At 38.3% G+C, this 14,915-nt stretch overlaps 2 protein-coding genes and 1 long non-coding RNA gene across 4 annotated transcripts; 2 read left to right on the top strand and 1 right to left on the bottom strand.

Moving 5' to 3' along the window:
• Positions 1 to 3,023, top strand: LOC148209730 (uncharacterized). The gene is made up of 4 exons (XM_088126967.1): positions 1 to 122; positions 595 to 1,478; positions 1,581 to 2,035; positions 2,952 to 3,023. Exons 1-4 carry the CDS (start codon positions 1 to 3, stop codon positions 3,021 to 3,023), a joined length of 1,533 nt encoding a protein of 510 aa, XP_087983093.1.
• Positions 3,024 to 3,033: 10 nt separating this feature from the next.
• On the bottom strand, positions 3,034 to 8,365 carry LOC148209729 (uncharacterized). The gene is made up of 7 exons (XM_088127927.1): positions 8,117 to 8,365; positions 7,970 to 8,033; positions 7,375 to 7,883; positions 6,708 to 6,859; positions 4,612 to 6,388; positions 3,986 to 4,533; positions 3,034 to 3,898 (listed from the first exon to the last, which is right to left on the bottom strand). The coding sequence occupies exon 7, from the start codon at positions 3,866 to 3,868 to the stop codon at positions 3,128 to 3,130; it is 741 nt and encodes a 246-aa protein (XP_087984053.1). The 5' UTR covers positions 3,869 to 3,898; positions 3,986 to 4,533; positions 4,612 to 6,388; positions 6,708 to 6,859; positions 7,375 to 7,883; positions 7,970 to 8,033; positions 8,117 to 8,365; the 3' UTR covers positions 3,034 to 3,127.
• A 4,078-nt stretch (positions 8,366 to 12,443) lies between these two features.
• LOC148209728 (uncharacterized) lies at positions 12,444 to 14,051 on the top strand. Of its 2 annotated transcripts, XR_015792995.1 has the most exons (3): positions 12,444 to 12,643; positions 12,794 to 12,862; positions 13,498 to 14,051. It is a non-coding gene; the product is annotated as an uncharacterized LOC148209728 (long non-coding RNA). The 2 variants fall into 2 exon arrangements; XR_015792994.1 differs by having other exon boundaries at positions 12,444 to 12,862.
• The last annotated feature ends 864 nt before the right edge of the window (positions 14,052 to 14,915 follow it).

Raw genomic sequence — 14,915 nt, 5'->3', positions numbered from 1 at the left:
ATGGTAAACAACCGTGGGATCGAAGCCAACCCAGAGAAGATAAAGGTCGTGCTTACGATGGAAGCGCCCAAAACTCTGAAACAGCTTCAATGCCTCAATGGAAGGATTGCAGTTTTGAACAGGTTTGTTTCAAGGTCGACTGACAAATGTCTTCCTTTCTTCAAAGTCCTAAGAAAGAAGGGACCATTTGAATGGACAGCAGAGTGCGAGTAGGCATTGGAACAATTGAAAAACTCTCTGCTCGGCACCTCTGCTCGCAAAACCATTGCCAGGGGAGAAGCTCCACTTATACCTGGCAGTGTCTGACAGCGCTGTCAGCTCGGCCCTAATCAAGCAAGAGGGAGTACGCCAAAGTCCCATTTATTACACAAGCAAAGTCATGACCGAGGTTGAGACTAGATACCCCCAAATGGAGAAGCTGACCCTCGCCTTGGTCACCTCGGCCCGAAGACTTAGGCCATACTTCCAAGCGCACACCGTCGTAGTACTTACCAACTTGCCCCTGAAGAACATCTTCCATAAGCCAGAAACATCAGGGCGCCTGATGAAGTGGGCAATGGAGCTAAGCTAGTACGACATCCAATTCGAGCCCAGAACTGCATTGAAGGTGCAAGTAGTGGCATATTTCATCGCAGAGCTCACCCCACCGTCTCAGTCGGCCGAGTCCGACCTTCCATGGACGATCTATGTTGATGGATCCTCCAATGAGAAAGGGTGCGCGGCAGGAATCCTCTTACTCGCACCAGGTGGCGAGCGATTCAAGTATGTTCTACGGTTCAATTTTCGGACCTCAAACAATGAGGCCGAGTATGAAGCACTTCTAGCAGGCCTGCGCGTTGCCAAAGGACTGGGGGCCGTCCACATCAAGGTCTTTAATGACTCCCAGTTAATCGTAAATCAGATTAAGGAGGAGTACCAAACGAAGGATCCCCGAATGGAAAAATATCTAAGCAAGGTCAAATCACACCTCGCCCGGTTTGAGACCTACGAGGTGAATCAAGTTCCAAGATCAGAGAATTCCAATGCAGATGCCTTAGCCAAATTGGCATCAGCATATGAGACCGACCTGGCTAGATCGGTCTCAGTCGAGATCTTAGACAGTCCTTCAATCTTGGAGCCAGATGTGATGGAGACTGACACTCCAGCACCCTCGTGGATGGACCCAATCGTGGAGTTCATCAAAGGAAATCCGCTGCAAAAATTAAAGGAGCAAAAGAAGATGGCGCGAAAAGTAGCTCGGTTCATACTCCGAGATGGAGCATTGTACCTACGTGGCTTCTCCCTGCCTCTACTTAAGTGTGTAACTCCCGAAGAAGGCCTTTACATCTTTAGGGAAGTCCATGAGGGAGTGTGTGGGAACCACTCTGGCACTAGATCGTTGTCGGCCAAGGTGGTTCGACAAGGGTACTATTGGCCCACTGTCGAGCAAGACGCAAAGCAATTTGTGAAAACCTGCGTCAACTGCCAGCGCTTCGCAAGTATTATCCATCAACCCCCCGAACTGCTCACCCCCATCTCGGCCTCGTGGCCATTCGCGCAGTGGGGAGTAGATATCATAGGTCTTTTTCCCCTGGGCAAAGGGGAAACCAAGTTCGTCGTTGTCGCTGTGGACTATTTCACCAAGTGGGCCGAGGCCGAGGCACTATCCCACATCACGGAGTCCAGAGTCACATCTTTCATATGGGCAAACATTGTATGCCGTTTTGGTATACCAAATGCTATCGTGACTGACAACGGAAGGCAGTTCGACAATGCAAAGTTCAAGGACTTTTGTAGTAACCTGGGAATAAGTCATCTCAGTTCGTCCTCTACCCATCCGAAGGCCAACGGGCAGGTCGAAGCAATAAACAAAATTATAAAACAAGGACTTAAGCTGAGGTTGGACTCCAGAAAGGGAAGATGGGCCGATGAGCTACCCGAAGTGTTATGGTCATATCGGACCACCCCGAGAGAGTCAACTGGTGAAACTCCGTTCTCGCTAGCCTTTGGCTCTGAAGCTATTGTACCGGTTGAGATCTGCATACCAAAAGACAGGGTAGAGCAATACGAGCCAGCGAAGAACGAAGAAGAGCTACTCCTTAACCTGGACTTATTGGAAGAAAAAAGGGAAATGGCTCAGCTACACTTAGCAGAGTATCAGAACAGAATGGCCAGACATTACAACGCCCGAATTCGACCTCGAAGCTTTCAAGTTGGACATTTAGTCTTAAGGAAGATTCAGAGTCATGTGGGCACCCTTGACCCGAGTTGGGAGGGACCATTCGAGGTTAAAGGCATAGTCCGACCTGGAACGTATATGCTGGCCGATCTGGAAGGAAGAGTGCTTGTGCATCCATGGAACGCGGAGCACTTGAAGCGCTATTACCCTTGAAATGTCAAAATAGTCCTAAAATGGACTTGTAAAAATTTTCAAGGGGCAGAACTTTTAATAAACGGAGTTATTTAATTTCGTGACTCCGAGTTCGATCAGAAATTAAATGGGGGCCACAGACTCCCATAGGACTTATAAACCGGTAAGGTAAGTAAAAAATTTGATCGAATTCAAACCTCGAAACCCACGGGTTCGAGGTGCGACATAAATATTAATTATGGAACCAAAATTCAATCCTTTGAACGTTTAAGTTAAAGGTGCAATGTGGGAGGTTCAAGAAATTCAATCCTCTAGACCCATGGATCTGAGGTGCGATGTGAATGTTAAATATGGACTCAAAATTCAACCCTTTGAACGTTTAAGTTAAAGGTGCGATGTAGAAAGTTCAAATTGCTTAATATTATCTTTTGGACTTCCGAGTTCGAGGAGAAATATTAAAGATCAATAAAAGAAACTCTCAAATTCAAACCTCAAGTAAAAGGTGCGATGTGAAAAGAGTTTATCCCACAATCCTTTAAACTTACGAGTTAGAGGTGCAAGGTGAAATTATTCATACATGGGTTTTGACTTACAAAAGCAGATTCAAAAGCGTAAGGAAAAAGTAATGGAAGAAAGAGACAGAGCTAGATGCACAGAATTGCAATCAACTTGAGGAATGAGAATTCATTAATTGAAGGACAGAGCCAAGGCTTATAGACCTTGCAGCTCTACCCTGAAACGTACAAAAAACAATACACACAAAATAAGCAAGAAGCCTCAGCTACTCTCGAGGTGAGAGGACAGCTCGCCTTGGGAGCCCAGAAGGTACATCTTCTGAGATCCGCCCTGCTGTGAGGGAACTTCTTCTTGCGTGGTGCCGACATCAGCTAGCTCCTGACTCGGAGCGTCTTCACCTTCCATGTCGGAGTAGTCAGAGTCCAGCTCCCTGACATACTTCTCCACCAGCGACTGGGGGCCTGGAGTATTGTTAGGTCCAGAGGCCCACTTTTCAGCGTACTTCTTCTTAAGATCGCTGAGATCGATCTGAAGATCAGGCATATCGGCAGCAATGCCCTTCATCAAGAACTTGAAGCCCACGTCACTGAAGTCCTTGGCAAACCCATCGAAGTCTGGGTGCTGCCTGAAGGCTTCCTCCAGAAGAGTTCCGTTGCTGAGGCGCTCCTTCACCTCCTTGAGCTCGGCAGCAAGATGCCCTGCCACTGTGTCCTTCGCCTCGAGGGCCTGGAGCATGTCGTCCTTCTCCTTCAGGAGCTGGAATTTCTCTTTTTCCAGCCCTTTGGTGATATCATGGGCTGCTAGGAGGTGGGCCTTGTGTTTCTCACCCTTCTTCTTCAGAAGCTCGGCCTTGGCATCCACCTCGGCCTTCAGGATATCCACCTCGGAACGAGCCTTCAGTAGCTCGCCCTTCATGGTGGTGGCAGCCTCTAAGGCAGCAAAAGAGTTCTCCTTCTCCTTTGCTGCCAAGGCCTCCCTCCCATCCAGCTCGGCTTTGATCATAACCGCTGAATAAATGGAGGCGACGAACGCCTGTGAAAGTTAAAGAAAAACAATGGTTAGACCGAACTATAAATTGAGAAAATAAAAAATAAGAGCAGATGCAAAAGCAGGTCTCACCTCGGCAGCGTTGTGGATGGTCCTCTACAGCACGGACCCTGGGTCACTCACGAATTTGGACGCCCTGCGGAGGCAGCGATCCAAGCTCGAGGCCGAGATGTGAGACACCAGATCCTTCACCCCAGAGCTTGACGGTTCAATTCGAAACCGCATGGGTACGTCAGACGTCCCCCCTATCCTCGCCTTGGGGTCGTCCACCAAGTCGGCATGACTTGTGGGCAGCGGCCCACGAGGTCCAACCTCCGAGGAGGAGGTGGTTTTCTTCTTCTTCCTTCTCCTCTTCAAAGGAGAGTCTTCCCTCACCTCGCATAGAGGCGACACGTTCAGCGCCTCGGGCTCATTCCTCGAGCGCTTTTCTTTGGAGCGCTCCCCAGCAGAGTCCAACTCGATCACCGGAGTTGGAGCTTCAGAAGATGGTCCAGCCTTGTCTTGAACTGCAGGTCGAGCCACAGCAGGAGTTATTGGCTCCGAGCTTTGAACAGCCTTAAGGGCGTGAGCACGGCCCTTAGACTTGCACTTCACACTGCCGGAGAATCCGCACACCATTGCTGCAAGGCAGACAAAGCAAAATGTCAGAAATTGAAATTGAAATAAAAAAAATTGAAGTGAGGCCGAGCTAGACTTACCAAGCTCGGAGTTCGGCCTTGAAGCTTCGACTGGACGTACCAAGGGGTTGTAATCTAACAACCCAGACTCAAGGAGCAGCTTGTCGGTCACCAAGGTTCCGATCTTCCTACCCCTTGGAAAGTGATCCTCGTAATACTTGAGGGTGTCGAAAGAGGCTTGTTTGAGCTCGGGAATTGGTTTGATCGACACTGCACAAGACAAAAGATCCAAGTTAGATATGAGAAAGGTAAAACAGAAAGATTTAAGGGTGGGAACATAAGGGCTTCATACCTAGGTTCCCAAACCTAACAGGTACGTCATAGAAGGGACGACCTGATTCGTCCTTTGCCAGTCATTCACCTGAGGCAAAGAACCACTTACCTACCCATCCTTTCATGGAGGTCGGCCCCTTGACTATACCACCCGCGCCCTTCCTCGCGCACATATAATACCGACCTGGTTTTTTAGCTATCCTCTTAGCCTCAAAGCACCCAAGAAGTTGGTCAACACTCAGTAGCTCGGCCTCGTCCTCGTCTCGAGCTCACAACCAAAAAAAAAATGGCCAAGGCAAAAATGACACCCCACCCATTGGGGGCCACTTGAGCAGGAACAAGTCCAGTTCAGTTTAGGAAATCTTGGGCAAAAGGATGAAGGGGAAGTCTGAGGCCGTACTCAAACATCTTTAAATAAAGAGTGACCCATCCCTCTGGAGGATTGTCAGCTCTTTCCCCTTCCTCCGGAATCCTAAGGATAATATCATCCGGAATACTAAACCCCCTGCAGAGGGGTCCGAGGTAATGTTCAGGCATTTTCGAAGGATATTCTAAACCTTGGCCCGAGGTTGAAGCATCATTATCCTCCCCATCGTCGGAAAATCTAAAGTTTTCTATCTCCTCCAGCTCGGACTCTAACCTAAGAGCTAAGTCCTCTCCAGAGTCACTTGGCTTGGGGGGCGAACTACTTATAGTCCGACCTACGCTACCTAAACTATCACTACTGGAGGGGGAAGACATGAAAACTACTATAGTTGAAGATAAGATTAAAGCAAGGAAAATGACTGACCTACGAAGGGTTCGAGCTGGTTTCAGATTGAACTCCAGAAATTCAGGGAACGTAAGGTTTGACCTGAAGTCCCGAAACTATTTATAGCTAATCGGAAAAACCTCTACGATGTACACGTGTAATGAACGAGCGGCTAGGATCATCTCGAGATTCGTAACGATGGAGTACTTGAATGCCCCAACAGCCTGGCAGATCGAAACGTCTTCCACAACGGTTACATTTTATCTAGAAATTAGAAGTCGCCACGTGTCCAAAATTGAGTCGAGTAAAACTTCTCTACCAGATCGAGATCGGACCTGATAGAGAGGGGGCCAATGTTTGGGGGTAAAATTACCTTGGACGCGTGGAGGACACTCATTGGAATTCAAGGAATAAATTATCCCAGGTCCACCTCGAACCTGCCAAGGTGATCGGGTTCGCCCATCCAAAAAGGCTAAGTATAGATGCCAAGGTTCGACCTGGTTGGGGTTCGATCTACTCAGAGCCCACAGGTCCGACATGAGAAAAAACATATAACCGCCGGTCGTGAGTACTGTCGGATCCACCACCTATAAATAGATGGCCTCATTTTACGCTCAGGTATCGAATCTCACCTCGAACTAAATACGGAGTCCGACCTATACTGACTTGGGCGTCGGAGTGTTCTACCCTCTGGTGCAGGTCCACTCTAGGTGTTCGGATTGAGACCGGAGGCCGGGTTCAAGCTCGGTTCGTGAAGAACCATTGTGCAAACTTCTGCATAAACATCATTGATTATGATCATCTCAGCAAGGAGTCTTCTAGCATTTTCTACACTAAAAGCTACACATTTGAGTGAGGTATTTGTGGTGTTCACTCGTATATTCTCATTATTTTTAAACAGTAATTTTTGTTGGGATGTATCTTTCTTAATTATTTGCATAAGGACTTTTTGGCAATAACTCTCAATATGTAATCTCACTGTCCCTGTCCAATTCCTTTTTATATGACATTCATATATAGTATCACAATAATTACACTTGGCTTGTGGTTTATCTTCCGTACAATCAAGCAATTTAGTAAAGTGATCTCATACCATTGAAGTCTTTTTCCTCTTTTTTTTCGGGCCCGACTGGTGGTGGTGGTGGCATCTCATGAATTTCATCCATATCGTCATTCTCATCCTCACAAACATGTTCATTTTTTTCGTTGCTCACTGAATTTGACATGATATAGATATGATATGACCTATGACAATTAAGAAAAAAAATCAAAGTTTCAATTCAACAAAGTTTAAAATTTAAATTATTAGCACTCACTGACTTGTGACTATTACTTCTTCTTTTTTTAAACGGTATAGAGAATATAAAAATAATTAAACTAAAATTAAATAATTGGTAAAAATTAAAACACTAAGATAGTAAAATTAAAGAATAAAACAAAGGTCATACTCAATACTCAACAACAATAAATCAACACTAACAGAGAACATTACAGTTACAACACGCTAACCGACAGAATTAGAATTAAATTTAAAGCAGTAAAACTAAAATTGGGTTGGGTTTGTGTTTGACTGTTTGGATGTGGAAATTGAAAATTGGAAAGGGACCAAAATTAAAAGTTGGGTTTGGTGTTTCCCTTAGGTTTAAATCATTTGGACTTTAGACGAGTTGCAGAAAACCCCAAATTGCAGAGTGAGAGAACGACGACACCGATGACCAACAAAACAAATACGGAAGCCAGAAGAAAGGAAATTGAAATACCAGAGAGTCAGAGAATACTGAAGGCCCAAGCCCCGAAGCCGAACGTAATACGAAACGGAAACTAGAAGTCTGAATTTGAAACTAGAATCCAATCTTCGATGAATTGTTTCGTCTTGGATTTGGGTCAATACAATTCTAAAATTAAAAAAAAATTATTAAATAAATAATTTGTTTTACATTTCACAAACCACAATTTTAAAGCATAAAACCCAACAATCTTTCAGTTAAAGTACAATACTACAAACAATAAACTAGGGCATACACTATACCCATTACAAATCTCTCACAGACTGCATTGTTCATATCTCGTAGGCTTAGACTTTCTAGATGGCGCTCAAACACTGTAGCCGTGAGAACCTTCGTAAATGAATTAGCAAATGTTATGCTCTGAAGCGATTTTTGGGACGATCACGTCCCCTTGTTGCACTATTTCCCATATCAAATAATACTTTCTTTAGACGTGCTTGCCTCTTTTGTGACTTCAGGGTTCTATAGAATTTGCCACAGCACTACTATTATCAAAATAAAGGATGATGAACAAGTTTATATTTGGAACAACTTCCAATTCAATTAAGAACTTCTTAAGTCATACAACCTCTTTTGCTACTTCACAAGAAGCATCGTATTCAACCTCCATTGTGAAGGGATCAAATCCCTAGCTGAAGCACGTGTGAACGTAGGTGTTTCAATTTAATATAGAATTAAAGGTTAAGAAATTCTGCAGGGGAAAATAAAAACTTACATTTGAAGACCGTCTTTTAGCAAGGTTTCCTTCTCCCACGAATGAATGGATACCACCACAAAGCCACCATGATATTCTCTTGATATTTAGAATTCGGTTTGCGAGAACTTTCTTAAAATTGGGAGGGAGATTGAGAGATTGAGAGAGGGATTTTGTTTTTAAGAGTTTTAAAACTCATCATCCAAAACAAAAAAGAAACTCAAGGAATGGACAGTGAAGGGGAAGTTACAGCTTTCCCACCTCACCACTTCCGAGCATGAATGTTGGGAAGTTTAGGTTACCCTTTTTTTCTTTATTTTAACAATTAAATTAAATAGTTAAATTAATTAAATTAATAATAAATTTAATCAAATTTAATTAATTACGAAAAAATTTATTAATCTAATTTAATTTAATCAAATTAATATAATCCATTAATTTAATTAATTTAGGGTTGTTTGATAACCATTTCGTTCGCTAATTTTGTTTTTTGTTTTTAGTTTTTTAAAAACAGGGTTATTTGGTAACCAATTCAATTTTTCAAAAAAAAAAAAACTATTTTGAAATTCCATGTAAATTTAAAAAAAAAATAGTTTTCAAAAACTTATTTATGTTTTTCAAAATCTAATCTTTTTCTTATAATACCAACTTTTTTTCTTCCTCGTATTTATATCTAATAAATTTATTTCTCACTCTAAAATTTGTATTCTTCCTAAATTTCTCTCTCCAATATTTATTTTCTCTCTCTAAAATTTTCATATTTTAAATATTTATTTTTGTTTTTGTCTCTCCAAAATTTTCATCTTTATGTATTTTTTTCTTTTTTTCCAACAGATCACTCTTATTTCCCTCTCTAAAAATTTAATTCTTGAACTTTTCTTTCTCTACAATTTCATTTTTTTTAATTTTCTTTTTTTTCTTAATCTATTTTTCCTTTGAAAATTATATCTTATTTTCTCGTTCAATTATCTTTCATTATAGCTTTTATTTATCTTTTTATTTATTTATTTTCTCTAAAAAGTATATTTCAAATCTTGTTTTTATCTTTAAATTTTTTCTCATTATAATTTTTCTTTTTCTTTCTAATTTCTTTTTCTTTCCTTTAACGTATCTTTTAATCTCAACTTTACTTTTTCTCTCTAAAATTTGTCTCTTTTTTGCCTTTAAATTTTATTTCACTAATTTTCCTTTTCTAAATTTGTTTCTTTATCTCTCCAAAATTTCTCGTTTAAAAGTTTATTTTCATTAATCTAAACTTGTATTTTCATGTCCCTCAGGGATGACAAAAATTAACGTAAGGTTGGGTCTCTCCTCCAATAATAGGAAACGCATATCCCAAACCCGTCCTCAATTCCTTTTTTTAATAATTAATATATATTTTATTAACATATTTACTAAATTGTGAATAAAATATTAAATATTTTTTAAACTAATTATTATGATAGTAAATAATAATTCCAAAACTAATTAATAAATATCTATTAATTTTTTTTAATTCTAAAATAATTAAAATTAATTACAAAACCGGTCATTTTTCCTGCGAATATCCTCGTCCCCAAATAAAGATTATTTAACCTGGTTCTCGATTCCTGAACTAAAGAACAATGAGGAGATGGTAGACTAAAGATTTTAAAGGAGAATGGAAGAGTGCATCTTCACTCCCGCCCCACACTATTATCATATACTCTAGATAGAATTTTCTCTCTAATATATATTTCCAATTTTCTAACTTTTTAACAATAAAAAACAAAAAATGGTTACCAAACATATTTTGTTTTCTGTTTTTGAAAAACAAACCTTGGATGATCCACATCTCAAGGTCAGGCGCTGATGAGCACATTGAACTATCCATGTGGCTGAGAGCCCTCACACCTCAGGCACAACGACACAATTATCTTATTTTAGACACAAACAATCTTCAAATATAAATGAAAGGGAATGTGTGTGATAACATAGAACAAAGTTTAATTTATGCTATTTATAAAGATTTATTACTGTCGAGCTACAGCAATTGCGCCGATCAAAGCAGCTAAAAGAATGATCGAAATGAATTCAAATGGAAGAAAAAAATATGTTGATAAATAAATTCCAATTTGTTAACTATTACTTATTAAATCTTGCTCTAGAATCTGGTTTGATCTTATAGTCCAAATAATCTCATACCATGACGTATCTACAATAGTTGTCATTAGTGAAACAAAAATACTGTACAAACCAGAAAAGTAAATCCACTCCCAACGGTCCAAAGATTAAAATCTTTGAAATATTCTGAACCCTTCATGAACATCACGCAAATATGATTAAAACATTTATAGCTCCCACGTAAATAAGTAGTTGCACAACAGCTACAAACTGGGTGTTTGCTAGAATATAGAATAAAGATATAGAAACAAGAACCAGTCCCAACGAAAAAGCAAAATACAATGGATTTGCCTGGACCGATACATGATTTTCTTGTCGTCTTGTTGGGATCAGGTCTTATATTAGGAAGTATGGGAGTACTATTACTTAATGTATTCCTAAGAAAAGTTGTTCAATTTTCGGGGTCTCGAAGGGGCGTGGAAACACATAAAAACTCTGGAATGGAAATGGAAAAGAGATGTAACTCCAGTTCCTTCGGAAATGGTAAGATCTTTGGCACAAGAAGAAGGGGTTGATCCGTATCATCTTAACTGGGTTCTGATTTCTCTATTTTTTTAATAATACCGAGTTGGGTTTGAAATTTTGTGAACAATGCGGAGTCGAATTTGTTGATTCTCGGAAATGAAGATATCAAATGGGCTATATCAAAACAGTTATCAAACATATATGGTTTTTACTTTTTAAAAACAGAAAACCAAAAGAAAAAAACCAAAAACTAAAATAGTTATCAAATGGGTCCTTAATTAAATCATATTTAATTTAATTAAATTTAAATTAATCAACCATATTATAATCATATTCAAATATTCATCTCTCTCATAACCTATAGTATTTAATACGAATCTAATTCATATTAAATTTAACGTATAGTTTCAAAATGAATCCAATTCACATTAAATACATTAAAATAAAGATTTTTTAACCTGGTTCTCGATTCTCGAACTGAAGAACAATGTGGAGATGGTAGACTAAAGATTTTAACGAGCAGGAGAATGGAAAAGTACATCTTCACTCCCTCTCCACACTATTATCATATACTCTGATAGAATTTTCTCTCTAATATATATTTCCAATTTTCTAACTTTTTAAAAACATAAAATTAAAAATGGTTATCAAACATGTTTTCTATTTTTCAAAAACAAAAAATAGTTACCAAACATATATGGTTTTTACTTTTTAAAAACAGAAAACTAAAAAAAAAAAAACTAGAAACTAAAATGGTTATCAAATGAGTTCTTAATTTAATTAAATTTAAATTAATCAACCATATTAGAATCATATTCAAATATTCATCTCTCTCATAGCCTATAGTATTTAATACGAATCTAATTCATATTAAATTTAACGTATAGTTTCAAAATGAATCCAATTCACATTAAATTCATTATTCTCTCATACTGTACAGTTTAATTTTGAACTCAATTCAAAATTAACTTTATATCATAATGTATCATCATACATTATATTAATTGCATCTTATACAATTAACTTTAATTTCCTTTCACATGTAGCAGTTAGGTTGTGATATAACCCTCCCACTACGTCGAGGTATTCTCAACTATTGAGATGGATGTGACTGATGTGATGTATTAGCGCCATCAACAACTCTCGTTGAAGTGCCAGCTTTGTCAACAATTCTTGTTGATGTGTTTGTAGCTTCATTTGAAATCTCATTTAATACAACCTTATTTCGTGGTTTGTGATCCCTCATGTGGTATTTTTCCAAGAAAGTAGCATTTGTCGATCCAAACACTTTTTTCTCTCGTGGATCGAAGAAGTGTCCACCTCTCATTTCCTTGGGGTAACTTACAAATAGGCACACTTTTGAAAAAATTAACCTATAATCTACAACTATGACATGCATAAATATAACATTTATATTTACTAAAGTAATGTCATGCTTCATGTAATAATTTTTATTTAATTAACATAACAATTATATTAATTACTCATGAAACATAAATTATGCTTTTGTACATTATAACATTTATACATATATGATGCATGATCATGTTTAACCTATGGTGGGATTTTAAACTCTATGACATACTCTTATGCAACATATAATTAATTAAACATACATTTATGATGCATAATAAAGTGGACTAGTTTTTGTCATCCTACTTTTGAAAACTTATATTTTTTACACTTTTGCTTATGTCATTTTCGTGTGAAATAGGTATTCACCCCTCTTTAATTCTTCATGTTCTCTCGTCTCTCTTCTCTTCTCTTCTCTCTTCTCTCTTATGTTCTCTCCCTCCTCTCCTTTCCTCTTTATCTTCTCTCTCCCTCCCCTTCCTTTATGATTATTTCTGCTATTTTTTCCCAAGTCATACGAGAAAACGAAGACCCACCTTGAATTTGAAGACCCCTTTCTCCAAGCTTACCTGATCTGCAAATTAAATGGTTTATGAACAAGATTTTTATCCATTCTTTCTCAAATTTGCTGCTTAATTGCTTAAGACCCACCTTGAAAATGAAAGCTAATTTCTTTAAGATTTACCAGATCAACAAATTAAATTGCTTAGAAAAATATTTCTACTCATTCTTCCTCAGATTTTCTACGGTGGAAAAGGGAGACATCCAGAGGTGAGAGAGAAAAAGGTGTCCTGGTTTTGGACGGAGGTATGAATTTGATTTTACTGTAATTCTGGATGCCATATCTCCTTAAACCTCTCGCTCTCGCTCAGATCCACCTCGTTCTCACTCTCGCTCTTGCTCAAATTCCCTCTCACTTAGAATCTCAAATCTCGTTCTATTTCGCTCTCCCTTTAATCTTGCTCCGATTTTCTAGAAGAAAATAATAGAAAGTAATAGAAATACTAAGTTAGGCTTTCTAAATGTGTTGTCGATTATTTTCAAGAAATCAAATATGTTGAGTACTGATTTTTTTTTTTTTTTTTACCGTAATGAGAGGGAGAAGAAGAGGAAGAATAGGGAGAGGGAGAGAGAACATATTTCTTTGTCATTGTGATTAGAAAGGGAGAGAAGGAGAGAGAGCAGTCGCTGTAATCTGAGGGAGAAGAAAAGGAAAAATAGGAAGGAAGAGAGGGAGAAAGAAGAAGATGAATGATAACTCCCCAAAAGATAGTTATTCTAATACTTTTTTGGGTAATTTTGTACAACGAAATCTTAAAATGTGTTTATTTTAGCTCTAAAAGAATAATCTTAGAAAATGAATTTCGGGCTAAAGTCCCATGTCTTGAACATTTTAGCTTAAAATTGTGTTGAATCCTCTTGTCATTGGCTTTTATATGCAGGTTCCGAAAAAGAAGATAAAAGTTTGAAGAAAGCGCTAAACTCAGAAAGAAGTGGAAAAGCATGTTCAAGGCAGAGCGTAAAAGAACTGACAAACAATCGCTGGAGCATGAATTACAGCAGTAATTGTCCCAAATACGGGATAATTTACCATGCCCGCACAACCACCAGCTGGGTGCCTTAAAATTGGGGCCCAATATAAAAGGGACAATATACCCTAGTCGACACACACAGATCCCAATAGAAAACAATCTTTGGTGTTAGAAAAGACAAGGGAGAAGAAACTCACCATTTTCGGGGAAGACTGTCACCCATTTTCGGGAGGGAGCCGACGATTGAGAGGAGCCTCTGCTGCTATCGCGAGCTGCTGTCTCCATCTTGGTTTCTTCTATTTTCTCTAAAATGGGTTGTAACATTTCCTTGCCTATTTCATTTTCTCCTTTCCCCATGAGTTAAACCCCATTTTGGGGGAGATTGGGTGTTGTAACTATTGAACAATCAAAACTCTAGTTGTTTTCATTTCGTTATTTAATAGAGATGTGCGTATTTCCTTCAACACATAAGCTTAGCTCAGCGATTAAGGAACTTAACTCCTCCCCTCAAGGTTGGAGGTTCGATTTCTCTCATCCCACAATTGTTGTACTAAAAAAAGTGAAATGCGTTTTCAACGTTTTCAAATCTTTAGATAGTTTTTCTTTAATTGATGATTTTACGGTTGTGACACTTGTCCTTTACCACTGAAGATATTTTTGCCACTGAAGATATATATATATATATATATATATATATATATTATCACAACTGAATGGTAAAGATTCCAACTTAGAAATATTTTTTTTGCATTAATCCTTCATTCATATTTAAGTTGAGACAAACATGAATTCATTTACTTGATTAGCAAGTTGGTGTTATTTAGAGAAATATCTTGCAATTATTTTGTTTTATTTTATTTACCTTAAGATTTTAGGGTTTATTTTATTTTACAATATTATTGTAAAAGTCTTTGGTCTTGGCCTATAAATATGCGTCCCCTTTGTTATTTTGTTATTTTAGTTTAGGTTTTGATAAATAATAATTGATTTGCCATTTGCTTCAAATGATTGTGAATCAAATAATGGAATCAAAATTTTCTTTCTTTTTTATGATATTCATTAAATTGTAGGGATGAAATCAAGTGGTGGGACATACCAACCTCTTGATTGGAGGTATATGTCAATTACACTGAGTTGTGCTCGCTTTAGCGTAACAATTTAGTTATTATGCTTTCAAATATGTAAAAATTTTGTCTTTGAATTATAGTATGTATCAATTTAATCCCCGTAGTTCAAAATTTTTAACAATTTAGTCCTTATCGTGAAAAATCTTAGCAAAATTAAGTGTCAATTTTTATCATATAACGATTTAACATTTACAATTTATA

The sequence above is a fragment of the Momordica charantia genome (genome assembly GCF_013281855.1).
Source record: "Momordica charantia cultivar OHB3-1 chromosome 8 unlocalized genomic scaffold, Mcharantia_2.0 BLBB01000008.1, whole genome shotgun sequence".
Classification (NCBI taxonomy): Eukaryota; Viridiplantae; Streptophyta; class Magnoliopsida; order Cucurbitales; family Cucurbitaceae; genus Momordica; species Momordica charantia.
The sequence above is the reverse complement of the archived record's forward strand: the minus strand, read 5'-3'. Positions and strand labels throughout refer to the sequence as shown.